The sequence below is a fragment of the Agelaius phoeniceus genome, chromosome 6, assembly GCF_051311805.1.
Source record: "Agelaius phoeniceus isolate bAgePho1 chromosome 6, bAgePho1.hap1, whole genome shotgun sequence".
NCBI classification, from domain to species: domain Eukaryota; kingdom Metazoa; phylum Chordata; class Aves; order Passeriformes; family Icteridae; genus Agelaius; species Agelaius phoeniceus.
In genome coordinates, this window is record NC_135270.1 from 5,360,209 (window position 1) to 5,374,082 (window position 13,874).

The 13,874-nt window shown below is 43.1% G+C and overlaps 2 protein-coding genes across 4 annotated transcripts in view; one reads left to right on the forward strand and one right to left on the reverse strand.

Moving 5' to 3' along the window:
• Nucleotides 1–11,881, forward strand: part of DNAJC24 (DnaJ heat shock protein family (Hsp40) member C24) — a 35,043-nt gene extending 23,162 nt beyond the window's left edge. For both annotated transcript variants that reach the window (XM_077179526.1, XM_054634795.2), the window contains exons 3-5: nucleotides 1,806–1,938; nucleotides 9,525–9,593; nucleotides 10,464–11,881. In XM_077179526.1, coding sequence (XP_077035641.1) covers nucleotides 1,806–1,938; nucleotides 9,525–9,593; nucleotides 10,464–10,588 — 327 coding nt within the window. In that variant the 3' untranslated portion in view covers nucleotides 10,589–11,881. The remainder of the gene's footprint in view (nucleotides 1–1,805; nucleotides 1,939–9,524; nucleotides 9,594–10,463) is intronic.
• IMMP1L (inner mitochondrial membrane peptidase subunit 1) overlaps nucleotides 11,513–13,874 on the reverse strand; it is a 32,429-nt gene continuing 30,067 nt past the window's right edge. For both annotated transcript variants that reach the window (XM_077179525.1, XM_077179524.1), the window contains exon 6: nucleotides 11,513–11,598. In XM_077179525.1, the coding sequence (XP_077035640.1) occupies nucleotides 11,530–11,598 (69 nt within the window). In that variant the 3' untranslated portion in view covers nucleotides 11,513–11,529. The remainder of the gene's footprint in view (nucleotides 11,599–13,874) is intronic.

Below are 13,874 nucleotides of genomic sequence, written 5' to 3' on the forward strand. Positions count from 1 at the left end.
TAACTCATCATCACTGATAACACCCATCAGTGCCAATGACAGATCCATCAGTGAGCAAACAGACTCCAGGAGAAGTGCTCCTTTACATTTGGGATTTTGTCAGCTACACACGTTACTAATATTCTTTCCTTTCCAAAATGAATTAAAACTCAGATTCATTTAATCAGAAATCTGCTTAATCACTTATAGAGCAGGTTTTGTACATCTTAAAATCTGCATCACATTTCCATGCCCCAGCTGATGTTGGTATAAAGGGCACTTAAAGCTTCAGAATAAGGGAAAACTTGGTCTATGACACAGTTATCAGCTGGTAGGCCTGATTATATTGGAACTTATATTATATTGATTATATTATATTATATTATATTATATTATATTATATTATATTATATTATATTATATTATATTGATTATATTGGAACTTTCTCAACTTAAATGCTGTTCCCTGTTGCTCCATCACATCTACTGAGCAATTTAGAGTAGCAGAAAAAGAGATTACTGGAGATGAATTAAAGCTACAGGAAGATGGAGTGTTGAGGGTTTCTTTTCAGTAGGCATTGGAACCACTCAAGTCAGAATCCTCTGCTCTGCACAAATGAGAAAGAAAACGTGTTACCATTTTAATTATTATTGCCTGTTTAACGGGGGATTTCTTGAATAACCATGTCCTTGAATAATCATTTCTTAACAAAAATGACACAATTTTGTAGCCAGTGATCCATGATTTTAAGTATTTGGAAGGGCTATTGATTCACTGAACTGGAAGAAATGAAAGATGTTCAGGCATATTTTCAAAAGTAGAATTACATGTAGTAGAAATTATATTTGATCATGTATATTTTATTTACCATTTAAATCCTAAAAAAGCTAGGCACGTGTAATGCAGCATTCAATTGATCTGTAATAGCTTTAACTAAACACTGGTGCTTATGTTTAAATCTGTGTTTAAGTTTAAATGTTTTGTTTTTTTTAATTTTAAATTTGTGTTTAAATGTGTTTAACTCTATGGAGAGTGTCACGAGAGCTGCCAGCATCTCCTCTTGTCCTGTGTCATGGTCCCCTGTGTGTACCTATTTCTGTTTGTGCTAGTCACTCTCTAGGTAAATTGTCCATAAGGCCAGTGATTGGTGCTTATGTTTAAATATTTTTTAAATTTTTTTAAAATTATAAATCTGTGTTTATGTTTGTGTTTAAATATATTTAGCTCTGAGGAGCGTCATGAGAGCTGCCAGCACCTCCAGCACCTCCTCTTGTCCCTGTGTCGTGGTGCCCTGTGTGTACCTATTTCTGTTTCTCTAGGTATATTGTCCATAAGGCCAATGGTTGGTGCTTATGTTTAAATCTGTCTTTATGTTTAAATATTTTTTAATTTTTTTTTCATTTTAAATCTGTGTTTATGTTTGTGTTTAAATACGTTTAGCTCTGCGGAGTGTCACGAGAGCTGCCAGCACCTCCTCTTGTCCCTGTGTCATGGTCCCCTGTGTGTACCTCTTTCTGTTTCTCTAGGTAAATTGTCCATAAGGGCAGTGATTCCATCAGCAAATTATCCAGAAAATGCCATCAGTGCACACGGTGACACTCGTGCCACTGGTGGCTCTGCTGCCCTTCCAGTGGGATAATCAAACTGGCAGGTTCCTCTTGTGCCCAAGCGCCGTCACCTCCCTTCCTTTGGCTCCTCAGCTTAGCCCTTCTCCTTTCCTGTGTCCTCCTGCTGAGTATGAGATCAGCATCATGGAAAGTTCCTCTCCCAGCCTGCTGACCCTCAGCCCCCCAAACCTTTTTGTCCTGTTGTTTTTGGTTGGCAGTACCACCCCGACAAGCAGGCGGCGGGCGCGGCGGAGGCGGAGGAGCGCGCGCAGCGGTTCCTGGAGATCCACCAGGCCTGGAAAGTTCTGGGCAACGAGGAGACAAAACAGGAGTATGACCTGCAGCAGCGTGGTAGGTTCCTGCCAAGGAGTGCTGGAGTGGCAGCAGCTCTTTATTTAAGCCAGGGGCTGGGAGTGGTAGTGAGATGGTGTTTTAAAATGCTGAACGGAATGCTTCTTTCACTCCTGTCCTACTTTCAGATGTGGATCCATTATTTATAGCTTGAGCTACACATACATCAGCTGCTGAAAACACAGAATGACTTCCAACAAAACGTTAGGGGGCATTCTTCCTGATAGTTTGAATTATTATGGAATTTATACTGATTGCAGACCTTAGCCCTTTTTATTTTAGAAAGGTAGCTTCATTAATTATTCTTAATTTTAAGTTTTATGCTCCGTTTTGTTGCAGTGTTTTAGATGTAAGTATTAATCCATCTACATCTAGTGTTCTTTGTGTATGAATTTATAACCAGAACCATTAGGACACGTTGTGGGTGTTAGGTAGCATTCATAATTCATCCACAGTCTAAAGTAGCCTTTCTAAAGCAGGTTTGTAAATAATATTTCAATATAACATATTAACTAGGCAGCTTTAGCACGCATTCCTTTTTATAGCTCTCAGAAAATAGCTTCTTAAAACAGTGACAGGCTGTTGTGAGAAAGAAAGGGGGGAAATGTAGGTCAGGTCTGTCACACATGGGCTACCATTACATGAAGTGATAGGCTGTCTTTCTGCTCTGGCCTCAGGATAGGAGTCCCTCAGCCTTCCATTAGAACCTTCAATAAATGTATATCCACCCTCCATGTTAATGGGGGGAGTCAATAATAGTGGCTTGCCCGTGGGGAAAACACTCGGTGGCACTCTGCAGTGACACACTGGGGCCAGCATTGACGTGGAGCCACCACCACTGCGGAATGTGCTGATAAAAGGCCACTGTCTGTGCAGCTTGTTATTGAATTCCTGCTTTGTGCCCTGGCACACCATCAGCCCCTGGCCCTCGTGCTGATTTTTAACTCCCCACAGCTCAGAGACACACAAAGGCACCGTGGCATCACTGCAGGGTAGAGAGGGTGCTGGAGATACACAGGGGGAATTCTCCACTAAAAGGACTGCAGTGGGTTTGGTTTGTTAATTCGAGATTTCTCTGGTTATGTACTAATGAGTGGGGTGGGTTTAGTGTTGGTTAATCACTAATGGATTCATTAACTCATTTCCTTGATACAGGATTAGGAGAAAGGTAAAGTAGGCTTGAAACTTCTCAAGGGTATAAAGAAAAATTTATTAACAGTAACCAAAAGAAAAAGTAATTAGAATCAAAACAAAACTTCTAGGACATTTCTCGTGGCTCATCACTTCTGTGAATGCCGCCCATACAAAACCACCACAATAACCTTGTATTTCAGACTTCATGTGGCTTTGGGAAGAGAGGGGGAGGGGTGAAAACAGAGTTGTGGAATAAGTATTTTATGGAAAAAAATTGGATCTTGTTCTATTTGTAATGTAAACAATATTAAGATCAGACTTAAATAATTTTTTCATCTCAAAGTTATTTTTTAAATGCTTGAAGATTATGTCAGAACAGGAATTTCTGCTGCCCAGCACTCTCATGCTGTTGTACTCTTACCATTGTAATATTGGCTGTGCCTTCTCTTTTCACAAATTGTACGTGCAGAGGAAAAAGGAAATACTAGAGATTAGGTTGGGAATCTTTTCAGCATCTGGTGAGTTTTACCTAAAGCTTAAATTCAGACTATGAAGTTCCATTTTGCCTGGGTCAGGTTCATCCACTGGAGTAGAGAACTACATCAGGATCTTGTTGTCCCTTGGGATTTAAGGACATACAAATATGTCCTTAATCTATAAATTAGTCTTGACTGTGATTTGAAGATTATCTATATTTTCTGAGATTCTTTTGCATCCAGATGAGTTCTTTGAAAAGCCGTCTCAAGCTTGTGCATGAAAGACTTGGTAAATGAAGGAACCAGGCTGCACCTCTGTTGAGGCAGGTGTTGGGTGGTGGGACATTCTGTTTTTTTAGCACAGAGGGTGCCATTCCCAGGCCCCCTGTGCTTCAGCCACACCTGACACACATGTGCAGTGCTGCTGCATTCTTTCCAGCATGTTCCCTGGCAGCAAAATGATGGGGAAGTAAATTCTCCTCCTCTGAATGCCTGTCAAGCTGCTTCTGCAGCCACGATTCCAGACAAATTCGTAGACACTGCCATAAAGGCTGACAGAAACAAAGGGATTGAGGCAGCAGCCAAGGGGAATAGTGATGAGAGAGAGAATACAGCAAGTTAAGGTGCAGAGGAAGGCCAGGGAGCAGGATCTGAAGGATGGCTCTGTGTGTGTGTGTGTGAGTGTGGCTGCCCACCAGCAGGAAACCCTTTTGCACTGCAGTCCTTTCCTCATTTCACAGATTGTTTGTTTGTTTGTACCTTCTTGTGTTACACTAACTACATCTGAACTACTTGGCTCAGAAGTTCAGTAGCCAGAGAAGTTCCAAGGAGATGAAATTCTGTGGGGCTCTATGGTTTTTTTCTTTTTGTTAGAATTGTTGAGAATTACAAGTGAATGTGCTTTTATATCTTAATACTGCTTTTCTATGAAGGTTTCTCAATAATCTCCTAATTTTTGATGCCTTCAGGCCATAGAATTAAAGGGGAAGGGACAAACCACAAACTGTTCAGAGGTTAGACTCAAATACTTATCCAACTTTTTCTGATCTGGAAATCCTATGAGAACTGCCTTCTTGTATGTTTTCTGAATTTTTTTCCAATTCATTGTTTTGCCATATAAGAATACCTTTTTGTGGAGGTGAATCTTTTGCTTACAGTCCCTGTGAAAAATTTGGGGGATGGGAAAAAAAACCTGCATAACAATTTACCTATGAAGAATGGACTTGGTTTTTTTGTCATTAGATTTTCTTCTTAGATTTTTCCATTCTTTGTTTGATATCCCACTTTAAAAAGATGAATATGCAATTAAAAATCAAACATGACTGATAATTACCAAAAGTTTTTTGTGTGGATAAAACCCATTTCACATTTTTCTCATTAGAAATCCCCTGAACCCCATAAGTTCATGCTTTTGTGACACAGCTGGAAAGAAGAAAAACTTCTCAACAGAATCAGAGAATCGCAGAGGCTGGAAGAACCTTCCTGTGCAGATCAATCTCCCACCTCAAGCCAGTCCTCAGAGTTGCTCAGCCTGGCTTCAGCGTCTCCAAGGGTGGAGATTCTTGAGCTGCTCTGGGCAAAAAAACAACACAAAAAGTTGTACTTAGTGTAAACCAGCTCATTTCATAGTACCTGGTCATTAATGCAGGTTTTGCTGACAATAGCAGTGATCTGCCAGGTTATGCTCTGTGTGTGACTGAAGTGGATGTTCCTTCTCCAGCCATGGATTTGTGGCTGCAGCCCCTCAGATGGAGCACAAGCCTTTGAACTCTCTGGAGTTAAATCTCATCTGCAACAAGTGCAGCAGGATTGTTTTGGTATTTCTGCATCTCTTTGTTATGAAAATTCTTCACGTGACTTTGTTAAAATTTGAAATTAAAGTAAGTGTGATTGTTTTAACTTGAGACAGCAGCTAAGAAAAGACTCAGGAAAGTCAGAAGAGTCTGAAAAGACTCAAATTTAAGTAATTGTTTTTAAAACTGAACAGCCTATTTGAAAAAATTAACTTGTGAAAGCATCCAGTGAGTATGTGGTGATTTTTATGCAGAGTAGATACTGTCAACAGTATTTGACTGACAGTACATATCTTGAAGTTTAATTGTGTTTGATTTGAAAAAAAAATCAATCCTAAGTATGTATGCCTGATAAAGAGCTAGAAAAATCTTTCAAGTATTATGACTATTATTACTATAACCATAAACTGTTAAAAGGGTTGAATTTCCATTTACTGCTTGCAACCCTTTTCCCTAAAACTCAGCCTTAAATAGCCCAAGAAATATTTATTGTATCTCCAAGTGAAACTTAAATACCTTTCCTCTTTTACAATTTCTGAATGACCCAGCAAGGGCTCTAGTAAAGCTTTACTGAACCAAGCTGCTAATAGTTATTTAATGTTGTTCTGTAGCCTGAAAGAATCTCAGTAGATTTTTCCTTTTAATCTCTTTGAATTGCAGGCTCATAAACCTCTCTGATGAGCCTGCCAGTGTTTTCTTAGATCCTGCAGTTGAGACAATGGAGCTGCAGAATCCTTTCACCTCTTGTTGTCAGACAAATCCAATAGATGGCAAAGCCAGGCAGGCTGTGCTGCAGGGAATTAAAATTTGTTTCACAAGTTCTGGTCCTCACATTTCCCCCTGGATGTTCAGGGTGGGTTTCAGAAGTGACAGCTCTGTACACAGAGTTTTACAGCCTGAGCAGACATCACAGAACTCAGCACTGGGACATTCCCATTCTCCTTGGGGCTGGCAGGGAAAATGGGACACCAGTTTGCTTCAGACAAGCACCAGCAAGGAGCCATGGTTGTAATAACAGTGACAGACATGGTTTTAATAACAGATGAAATAAGGAAGGGCACAAGAAATCTGAGAGCCATTGGGTTGGGTGTTCTGCTTGCAAACTCAGACTGGGCTGTGCTTCTGTTTTTAAGTGGCTTCCTCTGTTTCTGCTGTCTCAAAGTGTATTAGGCCGGGTAATGTTTTTAGTTTAGTAGGAGACCTAGAAAATAAAAAAGCTTTGTTCATCTCTGGAAAATGTTCCTCCTGCTTGAACCAGCCAGGCAAATAAATGCAGTGTGCAAAGCTGCCTGACAAGAGCTGGTACTGGATTATGTGGGAAGTCAAGAGTACTAATAGAAAATTTTTGGTTTTTGAGATAACCAGATTTCAGACTTCATAAAATCACAGTCATAGAATATGCTGCGTTGGAAGGGACTTAGGGGGATCAGTGAAGGCCGTGCACAGGACACCCCAAGAATCACACCCTGTTCCTGAGAGCATTGTCCAAACCCTTCCAGAGCTCTGTCAGGCTGGTGCTGTGAGCACTGCCCTGAGCAGCTGTGCCAGGGCCCAAACACCCTCTGGGGGAAGAACCTTTTCCTGATATCCTGAACCTGCCCTGCCTCAGCTGCAGCCATTCCCTGAGTGCTGTCCCTGTCCCACAGAGCAGAGATCAGGGCCTGAACCTGCCCTGCCTCAGCTGCAGCCATTCCCTGAGTGCTGTCCCTGTCCCACAGAGCAGAGATCAGGGCCTGAACCTGCCCTGCCTCAGCTCCAGCCATTCCCTGAGTGCTGTCCCTGTCCCACAGAGCAGAGATCAGGGCCTGAACCTGCCCTGCCTCAGCTCCAGCCATTCCCTGAGTGCTGTCCCTGTCCCACAGAGCAGAGATCAGGGCCTGAACCTGCCCTGCCTCAGCTCCAGCCATTCCCTGAGTGCTGTCCCTGTCCCACAGAGCAGAGATCAGGGCCTGAACCTGCCCTGCCTCAGCTCCAGCCATTCCCTGAGTGCTGTCCCTGTCCCACAGAGCAGAGATCAGGGCCTGAACAGACCCAGTGCCTCGGCTCCAGCCATTCCCTGAGTGCTGTCCCTGTCCCACAGAGCAGAGATCAGGGCCTGAACAGACCCAGTGCCTCAGCTCCAGCCATTCCCTGAGTGCTGTCCCTGTCCCACAGAGCAGAGATCAGGGCCTGAACAGACCCAGTGCCTCAGCTCCAGCCATTCCCTGAGTGCTGTCCCTGTCCCACAGAGCAGAGATCAGGGCCTGAACAGACCCAGTGCCTCAGCTCCAGCCATTCCCTGAGTGCTGTCCCTGTCCCACAGAGCAGAGATCAGGGCCTGAACAGACCCAGTGCCTCAGCTCCAGCCATTCCCTGAGTGCTGTCCCTGTCCCACAGAGCAGAGATCAGGGCCTGAACAGACCCAGTGCCTCAGCTCCAGCCATTCCCTGAGTGCTGTCCCTGTCCCACAGAGCAGAGATCAGGGCCTGAACAGACCCAGTGCCTCAGCTCCAGCCATTCCCTGAGTGCTGTCCCTGTCCCACAGAGCAGAGATCAGGGCCTGAACAGACCCAGTGCCTCAGCTGCAGCCATTCCCTGAGTGCTGTCCCTGTCCCACAGAGCAGAGATCAGGGCCTGAACCTGCCCTGCCCTGGTGAGGATGCTGAAGGCCACCATGAGGTCTGACCTCAGTCTCCTTCAGGCTGAACAGGCCCAGTGCCCTCAGCAGCTCCTCACACTCCTCCCCCTCAGGGCCCTTCCCCTTCCCCATGGCCTCCTTGGGATGGTCTCTAATGGCATCATCTCTTTTTTATGTTGTGGCTCCCAAAACTGCCCCAGCACTCGAGGTGAGGCCACCCCAGCTTAGAGCAGAGCAGGACAATCCCTGCCTTGCTCTGCTGGAGATGCTGTGCCTGATCCTTCAGGATCTGAGCATCAGATGGAGAATAACAATCTCTGTTCAGCCTGGGAATTGTGAGGAGGATTATTTTTGCCCATTGATTTTTTTAAAAACTTTTTTTATTTTCAAAATTACAATTGCAGGGATGAATTAGAAAAGCTTTGTTGAAATTCTGCTCCCTGGGCTTCGTATTATGCCATGTTTGGAATAGAAGAGAGAGCAGACTTTTCCTCAGCTGCTTCTTCATTACTTGAATGGTTGGACTCAATGATCTCAAAGGTGTTTTCCAGCATAAATGATGCTGTGGTTCTAGGATTCACAGTTACTTTACTTAAGTATGGTAAGCTCATGAATTTGCATTGTACCAGCTCTCTTCAGGTGGCTTATCTGCCCTTTTTGTACTTTCTAGCAGTGAGGCATGACCCAGACCTCCACCACCAATCCTATAAAAGTTTCGAGAGAAATCCTGCTTCATTAATTCCAAGTAGGAAGCTCTGGAAGAAGTTGTCTGACTCAGTTTTTTGTTACCTGTAGATGTTGTACACTTTTCATTTCATGCTGGACTCAATGTTGGAAGAGTCTGGAGGATCAAATGGCAACAGATCTCTCAGGTACAGGCCAGAACTTGACTTTCTTTCTGTGCTCAGAGACTCTTTCTCATAAAAGAGCACTTGGACTGGTCTTCCCCTCCAAGTGTTTTTTACAGGACTTATTTCTTCTGCAGGATTTATTTCTTTGCAAGAATCTAGTGGTGTTCTCACACACAGCATGCCCTTGGTGCTTATTGGAAGGTTTTTATTTGGCTTCTCCTTCTTCCTTCTCCAGGAATGGGGTTGCCTGAGAGATACTGAGATGCCTCCATTTGTGGAGATATTTAAAATCCTGGTCAGCTTGTTCCAGCTGCCCTGTGGGTGCAGGAGGCTTTGATAGGTGATCTTGAGAGGTCCCACAAATCTGTGAAAAGTACAGGTTCACCTTCACCATTTCAGCTCGTAGAGTTAGAGCTACAGCCAGCTTTTGAAAGGCACCTACATCAAAACAGAAGTTTGCCCCTAATTTCACACAAGTGCTGGTTTAAGGGTCTTAATTCAGTAATTTGTTGTCACCATTTATTTCTCCTGCCTACAAAAGAACATGTTCCAGCTTATGCAGATCTATGGAAAACTCAAATTTTAGAGAAGTCCATTTTGAAGTGATACAGTGGTCTAGGCAGGACTCTGGTAGGGGCCACATTGACTGCTAGGTATATAATAAACCCATTAATTTCTCAGCAAAGATTGAGCATCTGTCATGTTTGCTTTACAGAAGATAACCTGACAAAAGAATGGCCACTTCATGAACAGATTTATCTTGAGGACATGTCCTGGAATGAAGGTATGAGTGCCTTGCTGCTGGCTCCTAATGCTTTTCTTTGTCCCTCTTAATCTTTTCTCTTTTTTTCTGAATCTTGCACCATTGTTTCCTTACTTTAAGTGCTGGTTTTGCTGTATTTCCTGGGACAAAGCTGTTTTGCTCTCTGAGATTACCTGGATTAGAACTTAATTTTCTGTTACATTTGTTTTCCATTCCATCTGCATTTCTCCCCACCCTCACTTGCAGTACCACTTTTCACCCAGCTCTCCTCTTGTATCATTGAGAGTACATAGATTTTTCCCATATCTCTTGTGCATCTTCTTGCCCTTCCTGCGATGGTAGAATGCCTGTGTTTCTTTTTTCATCTGCCACTGTTCCTTCCCTCCTGTCTATTGCTCAGGCTTTTCTTGTTTAATTGCTTTTTGGGATAAATGGCTGATATTTATTTTTATTTTTTAACTTTTTTTTTTTAAGTTGTGAGGGTAAAAATCCCCCTTTCCTTTTTTTTTTTTTTTTTTTTTTGTTTTGGTTCCTAACCAGGGTTAGCAGCCTGTTTTGGAAGCATCCTTGATCTATATGACTAACACCACTTAGATTTTTCTTTTAGTATCATCAGACTGTGCACCTTGTTATTACTGCAGTTTTTGGGGTTTTTTTGGTTTTTTTTTTGAAGAGACTCCATTGGCCATCGTTGTTTAGTGTAAGAACACCTCAATCACTGAAACATTTTGAGATTTTTTTTTTGAGCTACAAATGGTAGCACAGCTACTGATACTTATAACCCAGCAGTGGAAGGTTATTTGTTACTAAGAGCAGTTTGTGAAGAAAATTCCAAATAAATTCTTGACTCTTCTCCAGCACTAAAGGTGTTTTTGTTTTCTTTTTTGGCAGATGAACAACTCTACACTCTGTCCTGTCGATGTGGTGGGAATTACAGTGTCTCCAAGAGTGAAACCAAAGATGTATCTTTGGTTTGTTGTGACACATGTTCACTTGTTATCGAGATCCTGCAGTGATTGTTTCAGTGAAGCACATTGAGTGTTACAAACTTTTCAAAAGACTGGACAAACAAGTGACAGAATCTGCTAAAGAAACGTATGTTAAAGAAAAGGGGGGCACTACAAGAACAAGTTAATTCAGGGTTAAAAATGTCAAGTGCCCCTTTGCTCACACAGCTCTGCAGACATGAGGCTGGGATTCTCCTTCTGCAGCTGAAGAGCTCATTACTCAACACCTCCAACCCAGAACAGGAGTTTGTACAACTGCAATGCATCTCCTGATCTAAAGGTTTCTTCCCCAGCAAACAACAGAGTAGCTTTTTCCAATTTCAGTCTGAAGCAGCTCTTGGGCCCTTCTTCTCGGGTTAAATCCTTGTAACAGCTCAGATGACAAAATTCAATCAGGAGGCACAGATGTGAGAACACTTTGAAGATAATGAAGAGCAAAGTTCAGCAGTGGGAAACAGGAACATTTTCCATTTGTAAGCTAAATATTTAAGTTCATGAAATCCTTTCAAGGGCTGGGGCCTAGGAGGAGGAGGCAGAGGCTGGCAGCTGGAAGCAGTGGCTGTGCCTGCCCATGACAGTGGCATCACCTGGAGCAGGAGCACGTGCTGGGCTGAGGCTCTCCGTGTCAGAACAAATGGAGTCATCATTCCTGAGAGGACAGCTAAGGAGGAAGCTGTGCTCTGACCCCACTGGGCAGTCAGAGGAAACCCCACCAGCAGGTCTGGAACCCCACTGGTGCTGCATTCAGTGCCAGCCCTGGCACCACCTGCTGATGGCAGGCACATAATTTTTTGTTGATGACACAAGTGTATCATTCCCACTGTGAAGTTAGGTGTAATCTCAGAAAGAGATATCTTTGTCAAGAATTATTTGTGTTTATTCTAAGCAAAAATAGTTCCATTCATTTTAGTAGAAAATACTATGAAAACTGTCAATAGTACATAAGTCTTTTAATCATCAAGAAATCTGTGGCCATTGGGGCTTGCACGTAGAAATCCAAAGTCATTCAGAGGCCATATCTGTAAAATAAAGAACAGTTACAAGAGATTTAATCACAATCCAAAGTTCAGTGTTTTCATTTGTTATTGGAATCGTTTCATAAACATCATCATTTTTTCTCTCTTTGGTGAAGAACTTTGCTCACTGATGTGCTTCTCTAACTGGGAGTAATAAATCCTGTGTATTACAGGGAATCGTTCCATAGTGTGAATCTTACCATTGATACAAGAGATATGCTTTGCTATGGAGAGCCTCATGTATTCCATTGCTTTTTTCACCCTTGGAAATAAATATGTTCCTAAAGAGCATCTTCCCAATTCAGTGTTTTCTAGCTTGTAAAGCTCTTCATGACTTTAAAGACCAGGTATGTGGTTTTTGGTCCATCTAGGAGAAAAAAAGTACCACACACATGGACCTCCCTGTGGTGAGGTGTATTTTTATTTTATTTGTATTTTCAAGATGGGCCTTTGAACTGGAAATACCAAACCTTGGAAAAAAAAAAAAGATCTGTTGGCTACAGGTAAACTTAAACAAACTTAATCAGGAATGAAGGGGTGGAGTGCCTTCCACCACCCAGGGTCTGGATGAAGCTCCTCTGAGAAGGGACAGTTATTTCCAAAAGAGCACAACTCATCACCAAGTACAGGTGTCAGAGAGTGAAGCTGGCCAATAAACAAATCTTCTCTCCAGAAATTACCTGTGGAGCTGTTCATGTACTGAATGCTCCCAGGAGTACTTTGCTCTACACAGTCATTAATTACATGTAGGATGGTCTTGGATGCAAAAAAAAAAAAAAGCAACAGGAAAGCAAGGACATTCATTTATTCATTGTCCTTTGTCTCCCTTGAATGTCCGTGTCTCTTTCAAAGATGGCACAAGGGGCTCAGCAGGAAGAAGGGAAAGATGAGGCTGAACAATCAATGCCCTCTGTGATTCTAAGCCCATAAAACTTGCACAGCCCCTGCCCAGGATGAAGCAGCCTAGACAGTGAAAGGTGGGCTGCTACCTTGTTCCCAAAGCATCTGTCAGTATTTTGCTTATCTCACTTATTTTTCCTTAGAATTTGATCTTAAGGTATAAGAACAGCAACCTAAGAGCAACCCTGAGTTCATGGAGCAGCCAGAGCACAGAAGAAGGAGCCTTTGCTGCTCCCTGTGTGGAGTGAAAGAGTAATTGTCTCGTTTAAAAGAGGAAGCACAGGCAAAGGCTCAGTTATTTCTACCCCTGTGATGTGTCCCCAGCACCAAAGGCTGTGCCAGGAGAGGCTGAGGCAGCTCAGGACAGGCCTGGCAGGAGCAGCAGCAGCAGCAGCAGCAGCAGCTCTCTCCTGGCTGGGGCTGTGCCCTCTGCAGCCCCTGGCAGCACTGTGCCCCATCAGGAAGGCAGAAGGACAATCATACTCAGGACCCCAAGGGCTGTGCATCAGGAAAAGGCTCTTGTGCAAGATCTCAGACAATTCCTGTGGTTCTGGCATGTGCAGTCAGGGAGGAGCAGGAGGAACAGCTGTGACACAGAACCACAGAGGTGATGTCTTGTCTCTGTGCTGATCAGTGAGCTATTTTAAGTTCCTCACAAAAATACAGATACAAGCCAACAACAGAAGGGTATTTGTGATCTTGGTTAGCATCAGAGCTGCAGATTTCAAAGCTGTCCAGAGGGCCTGTGCTGGCTGCAGGCTGGGTGTCAAGTCTTTGTTTGGCCCTGAAGGCGAGCAGAAGTAAAAGGAAAGAAAAATATCCCATATAACAAATCTAAGTTGATCTCAGTAAAGGCCTGGAGAAGGTAGTTTTTAGTCTGTTCACTCCAGCACAAATCTCATTTCAGGCAACTCAAATCACACCTACTGCAACTTGACTTTCTTTCAGTGAAAGTAATCAAATTAGCTTTAAAGGTTGCTTTGACAGTGTAGTTTGAAATTTGTCACAGTAATCTTAGTGGTAGAGTTAGAATGAAAATGATGTTTTATCTAGCCTGCATGCAGGGAGAACCTGAGAAACAATACTGGTGCTTGGAAAGAGATGGAAAGCTCTCCTCTGTAAAACAAAGACATGCCACTCTGTCTTTAAAGTTCTGACAGAAGTTGACTGTGACTTGCTCATTCAGACTGGCTCTTCCAATTAGCAGCTCTTTGCCCTCTCTGCTTTGGCCTACATAGATAGATTTGATCTGATGGATGGGGCATAAATGGGGCTAACTAGCTCTTTTGAAGATACACCACAGGTCTAGTTGTGACATGGAGCCTAAATCCAGGGAATGCACAGGATATCCTACCTAGGACAGGATGAAGCATGAGTTC